A 6,721-nucleotide genomic window follows, 5' to 3' on the forward strand; every position below is an offset into this window, starting at 1 on the left:
TGTTATTTTAACACTCTGTAGTGTGGACATGCAGTATGAACACTGAGCAGTGTTCATTAAACACGGGGCATTTTGCTGTGTAACATCCAACCTTAAGCCATTTTTTTCAGTGATCCTTAATATTTAAAGGACATTTGAACAATGTAGTTTAAAGAATGTTTTCTGCCAACATTATGAGAACATTCATCAAATAATAATAAAATGTGTTGATTTTAAGAACATTTTACTATTTAAACATTCTTATACTAAAAGTAAATTTTTTAAATTAAAATGATAATTTCTTCTTAAATTCTCATACACACCTGTAGATTTTAGTTTGCCAATCCATCAAATCCAGGGGCTCTCAATGGTTAGTTCAACTCTTCTGACAACAAAAACAATCTATATAGTTTATATTAAAGTTAATTTGGTCACTGTATTTAAGCAGATTCAATAAACCATATTCAGTGTGATTCAGTAGGTTTTATGTATTCATTAGAGAAAGGAAGACTCATGAACATAATTCTTCAAATGATTTTATTTGCACATTAAATCAATATAAACTGTCGACAGGTTTCACACTAGGAATATTCAGTTGTGTGGAGTCTTAAACTGGAATCGGTTTTTAGTATTTGTTTATAGTCTCAGTGATCCAGGCGTTGAACAGGCAGACCTAGTGGAGAATGAGAGAGATTATACAGAGTATTATATTTTGAATATAAACATTTCTATTACAACAAATATTGCAGATTTCATTAGATAATAAGCCTAGATAATAAAACTTTTTCTTCTTATAGAGATCAAGACAGATATACCGCCTTGATATTTGACCACAAAAATATCAAAATCATTTCAGAATTTGTAAACATTTCCACTATATTCAAGTCACTGTATGCAATGCAGTTTAATGCAATTTTATAATAAGATCAAAGTGCAGATAAATAGATAGGTGTATGTGTGCTATTAGGGAGATAGATGCAGATGTACAGCTGTCATCATACCTTAGTAAAGATACCAGGCTGATCTTTTGCAGCACAACGGCCACCCGCTGACACAATACCCTGTATCTCATTATTACACACCATAGCACCACCAGAGTCACCCTGAGTGGGACAAGAATGAGGATTAAATATTTTTGTAACACTTTGGTATGGGGAACACATATTCACTATTAACTATGACTTTTCCCTCAATAAACTCCTAATTTACTGCTTATTAGTTAGTAAAGTAGTTGTTGCAGTGCTTAAGTTCAGGTATTGGGTAGGATTAAAGGATGTAGAATTATTGTCATGCAGAATAAGGCATTAATATGTGCTTTATAAGCACTATTAAACATCAAAAAGCAGGCTAATAAGCAACTAGTTAAAAGTGATAATTGTTCCCCTCACTGAAGTGTTACCAATATTTTTTTCACAAGGACCAGTTCAGACCATGTATGACCAATGTCTTTTATTAAATGCATTAAAAGGCATAGTAATGTGTCTATCATCCGATACCATGCAAACGCCCTTTCCTCCCTCCAGGTGTCCAGCACAGAGCATGGAGCCAGTGATTAGGCCAGGGTAGGAAATGTTACAGTCACGATCGGAGATAATGGGAAGATTCAGACACTGCAGCTTATCAGAATCAGCGGCTACAAAGAAATCAGAAAGTGAACAGACTGTCAACAGAAAATCATACTGTGGTATATTTCTCATTAATTTTTGTAAGATAGATCAATCGATTCATTCGAGTCCATCAATTAACCATCAATCAACTTTTTCACTGGAGGAAGCTATTATGGATTTTGGACTGGTATTTTGGGCAGAAGCAACAGTTTAAAGTTAAAATGCCTTAATGATGGATGATGGATTTGCAGACACCTTGATCATTTAATTCATTATTACAGTTTAAAAATGGTAATAAAATATGACAAGATCTCAGAGTTAAACTGTGTCAGAAATTTTTTTATCTTAATTATGTCAGATAACACTTAAGATGTAACATGGTCTGGTCAAAGTGTCTGAATTATTTTTGGTTCCAAATTTTTATCAATTTTACTGGTAGTCCACTGTATGAAGAATAATATATGTCACAGTCTACTTTAATATATCTAGTGTCTGATTAATTTTTGGTTTGACTGTTTGTTAGGTATGTTTTTGGTTCCAGATTACATGTTTCAAAATTAATGGCATTTGTGTGTACTTAGTATGACAAATAATATATTAAAAATGCATTATAGTATTATTATAGCCTATACTGTACCACATTACTATTATTGTGTAAAATGAATATTCCATTACTTAGTATGTTCAACATAGTATGTTGCAACAATCCTTATCCTTATAAAAAATACATTGTTAGGCATAGTGGTTTATGTGATACAAAGGCATTCATTTTATATTTCAAGCATATTGTTTGTGCACTTAATGATATAAACATCATATAATAGTTAAATAGGTTATAATTATTCAAGATATTCTGATAACTTTTGATCAGGCATGTCTGGGTCCCGATTCCTGGGGGGGACTCGGATTCTCATGACAATGGCACCAGAAGTCGGTGGGATAGGATTATCGAGTGAAGGCTGGGATGAGAGAAAGTCGGTCTGGCCCCATCACCAGTTGTCGGCAGGACGGGAGGATGAAGGTCAGGGCGGGAGATCAGTTCGGCCCGATTTACCAGTAACAGCGGATTATCAGTGAATCCCAGTTGTCTCTGATGAAAGTTTGGTTTCACAAAATTAATCCACCTCTTCTTGATATCATCGTTTTTAGAAAATTTAAATAAGGAGATTGTAAATCATCTCAAGGTAACATGCATTTGCGTGATGAAGGCATAGCTAGCTAGCAAACTGTAGGCTGTAGTAACTAACGATACTGACCGTAACTTGCGATTGAGCGGGCGAACCGCTGATGCTAACATGCTCTAGTTATTATAATGTTAGAGGCAGGGCCATGATCAGTGACTCCAGTGCTTCATCGAGCCATGATTTCACACCTGCCCAAAAAATCCTCAACACAAAAATGGTGAAAAACTGTTTAATGGTCTAACTCCACAATTCAGTACTACGTAGTTCACAATCTTTGTAACATGTTTTCAGCATTACATTTCTAACATTTAAAATGTGTTTAGAAACAAATCTCTGAATTGCCTTTACACTGACCTTAACAAAACTATTTTTTTTAACTGTTACGTAACAGTCGGGATCATTAATATGTACGCCCCCAATATTTGCATATGCCAGCCCATGTTCAAAGCATTAGACAAGGGCAGGGAGTATTAACGTCTGGATCTGTGCACAGCTGAATCATCAGACTAGGTAAGCAAGCAAGAACAATAGCGACAAATGGCAGATGGAGCAATAATAACTGACATGATCCATGATATCATGATATTTTTAGTGATATTTGTAAATTGTCTTTCTAAATGTTTCATTAGCATGTTGCTAATGTACTGTTAAATGTGGTTAAAGTTACCATCATTTATTACTGTATTCAAGGAGACAAGAGCCGTCGCTATTTTCATTATTAAACACTTGCAGTCTGTATAATTCATAAACACAACTTCAGTATGCGCAGTATGCATGACGAACATCTTGTAAAGATCCATTTGAGGGTTATATTAGCTGTGTGAACTTTGTAAATGCACTGTATTATAGTCGAGAGCTCAGGGGGCAGGGAGCACGAGATTTAAAGGGGCCGCAGCCTGAATCGGTGCATATTTAATGATGCCTCTAAATAGGCAGTTAAAAAAATTAATTAAAAAAAAATCTATGGGGTATTTTGAGCTGAAACTTCACAGACATATTCAGGGGACACCTTAGACTTATATTACATCTTGTAAAAACTGGTTCTAGGGCACCTTTAAGAAAACTGTCAAACAGTTGTCCGAGTCCTACACAAGAAGATATTATGGATGAACTCACTCTCGTTCATGGTGATTCCCCAGCCAGAGACTCTGCACATGGTATCAGGAGGAGCACAGCTTTTGGGCAAGTCCAGAGGCTTCACATTGTCACTGAGAGTCGCAGGTTTGCTCAACTTTATCAGCATGATGTCATTGTCAATGGTGGAAGACTCAAACTGGGGGTGACGAATGACAAGCTCAGAAAGGATGGACTGTTCACTGCTCTCATCCACCGCAATGTTGTGTTTACCCAGACGAACCTCTATACGGCTAACAGAGAGAGAGAGGAAAAAAGAAAATGCGGTCATTATTTACTCACAAACCTGAATTTTATTTTCCCTTGTGTACATGGATGTTACTCACGAGCTGTAGCAGTGGGCAGCTGACAGAACCCAGTTCTGATTGATCAGGGTTCCACCGCATTGGTGAGAAGTCGCACGCAGAAACACCATCCAGGGCTGGGAATGAGGCTCGCATTCATATCCTCCAACAATCTTGAAATCGTTTTCAGCAACTGCATACATTGAATGTCTGTTGTTATCATCTGACATTGTTAATTATAGCACAGTACATATAGTTTGACATTAATGAGTATCTGTTGTGTAAAATAGGAAGCCGATTTATGTTTTCTTAAAGGCACAATATGTAATTTTTCGCCACTAGAGGTCGCTTATTCAAAACAAAGGCGTAGCTTGATGACACCTTGATTTCGCGGAATCATGGGAGGTGTTGTCTTCATGTCTACAGCTGGTGGAAAAGAATCCAATGAGACTCGGGCAGAAATCATATTCATGGATGAGCTAATGTATTAAAGATTTATTAACATGTAGCATTGCCACATAAGGGGAAGCTTTTTATTATATTAATTGCCAATAATAATGCATTGACTATTATATGTTGATAGCTTTCCCCTGTGGATTGTTTTTCTCCCTTATGTGTTGTCTGTGTTTGACCCTGATTTATTTTCACGTGAGACATGATGTTACGTCATCTCAGCGGGATGAATACAATGTTTTTTCCTATATAAGGAACTGGCACGCCAGCGTTTGACAGCGCGCCTCTTCATTCATAAATATATAAATTGCTTCTTTCATCTGCTTCGGATCCTGACTGTTTTATGGAGAGTTGATTTTTCACTTCACAGTTGATTTTTGCTTTTTGCAAGGATTACTGCCTAATTTTTTTTACGCGCTGGACTTAAGAGACTTTTCACACACACATGCATATATACACTTTAGCTTGGGATTTCTTAATGTTGTTTTTTGTGTACACGGTTTGAATTGACACATGACACAGCTGCTATGAGACACTTGTTGCACACTGCAGTAAGATAGTCATGGTAAAACATGGTACTCGCAGTAAATCAAGAAAATGAGATTCAAACAATAAGACTTACTGTGTTGAGCTATATAACATGATTAGTTATCTGTCAATGAATGTATAAAACACATAATATAATATATTAAAGCATCTTCATGGTTACTACAAAATAAAACTGAAAATCGAGGGTGACGCAGGTATGATGTCACTGATATGTGACACGGTCCGTGGTCTGGTTAAAATTGCTTATTTGTCTGGATTTTGGGATGATGTAAGTACACAAGTCAATACAATATATAACACTGTTCTAGTGGTTTTTGAATATTTTATTACATATTGCGCCTTTAAGGAACCAGATTTTACATCAGTTGCGACTCAAAACTTATACTTTTTATCGTAGAAAAGTAAACAAAAATGTGCTTAAAATCTAATTTAATTCATGCTTTCATGCTCATTCTTTTTTCCAGATATATGATTAAAATTATATTTAAAAGATGCAATTATAATTATGATAAACTTCTGTGATAAACATGCAAAAAAAAAAAAAAAAAACAGGAAATGATATCATAGACAGGACTCCTGCAGGTCAAGAAGTAAATAAAATATCACATAATTAATCCTTTTTATGACATGATGGCAAGATTAGTTCAGGATGTAAAATGTAATGTAGCGACTGCCAAAAAACATAATATGTATGAATTAATAATGCATTATATTTGTAAAAATATTAATAATACTTTTTACTTTACAAAATATATTTATAACTTCTTTAAAAAATAAATGATTATATTTGAATACTCAAATACATTCCATTGTTTTTTACTTGATGGCTAAACCACATGACATTTCAAACTTAAAATTGAAACTTTTTTTGTTAAAATTTAGTTGTTGTTTTTTTTTTTTTTTTATGCATGTGTGTGTTTTAAACTACAGTTTTAAAATAATTTTCCTGGGTAATCTTGTATGTCAATGACCCAAAAGTATCTGTGCTAAATAATAGTTTCCCTGATGCACCTATCCAACAAACCAGAATTTGAAAAGCACTGCTATTACATTACAAAGGTTATTGTACTTACATGCTGTGCTGAGAAACATAAGGAAAACCAAAGACCTCATGATGGCTTGATGATCCTGTTCAATGACCTAACGCCTCACTGCCCTCATTTATCATTTATACAGATCACAGAGGGTCAGATCACAATCTTGTGACCCAGTGATTAATCAATACCATCAAATACTCAGGAAAAGATCTAATCTAAGAGATATATAAATGCACAGAAAATGAATCAGTTGTATTATTTTCATGCTGACCCTGGATTGTCCTGTGACTCAACAAACATGAGTTCAAACATACATGTGTTTCTTATCAAGCACTTTTCAGGTAAACAAATCTAAAGCAAAACAGCTGAAAAAAAACCCCAATTATGGTAGATGTAAGTCTAACATAATTATGTTAGTAGTAAGTCATGTTGACACACAGAGCACAAACTAATAGCACTGTATTCAGTTTTTCCCCAAAAGTGAAGGTTTACAC

At 34.9% G+C, this 6,721-nt stretch overlaps 1 protein-coding gene across 1 annotated transcript; it reads right to left on the reverse strand.

The window, feature by feature from the left end:
- Positions 1-499: 499 nt before the first annotated feature.
- Positions 500-6,388, reverse strand: LOC125277490 (trypsin-1-like). Its single transcript, XM_048205885.1, has 6 exons — positions 6,264-6,388; positions 4,231-4,381; positions 3,887-4,137; positions 1,476-1,612; positions 981-1,082; positions 500-652 (listed from the first exon to the last, which is right to left on the reverse strand). Exons 1-6 carry the CDS (start codon positions 6,301-6,303, stop codon positions 605-607), a joined length of 729 nt encoding a protein of 242 aa, XP_048061842.1. The 5' UTR covers positions 6,304-6,388; the 3' UTR covers positions 500-604.
- Positions 6,389-6,721: the final 333 nt, after the last annotated feature.

This window comes from Megalobrama amblycephala, linkage group LG10, assembly GCF_018812025.1.
Source record: "Megalobrama amblycephala isolate DHTTF-2021 linkage group LG10, ASM1881202v1, whole genome shotgun sequence".
Lineage (NCBI taxonomy): Eukaryota > Metazoa > Chordata > Actinopteri > Cypriniformes > Xenocyprididae > Megalobrama > Megalobrama amblycephala.

Excerpts from the sequence above, each read along its gene's own strand:
- LOC125277490 (XM_048205885.1), bottom strand. The coding sequence starts at position 6,303 with ATGAGGTCTTTGGTTTTCCTTATGTTTCTCAGCACAGCAT. Across the intron at positions 4,382-6,263 it reads TATGTTTCTCAGCACAGCAT|TTGCTGAAAACGATTTCAAG; the intron begins GTAAGTACAATA and ends CAATGTATGCAG. Across the intron at positions 1,613-3,886 it reads GGGAATCACCATGAACGAGA|CCGCTGATTCTGATAAGCTG; the intron begins GTGAGTTCATCC and ends ATTTCTTTGTAG.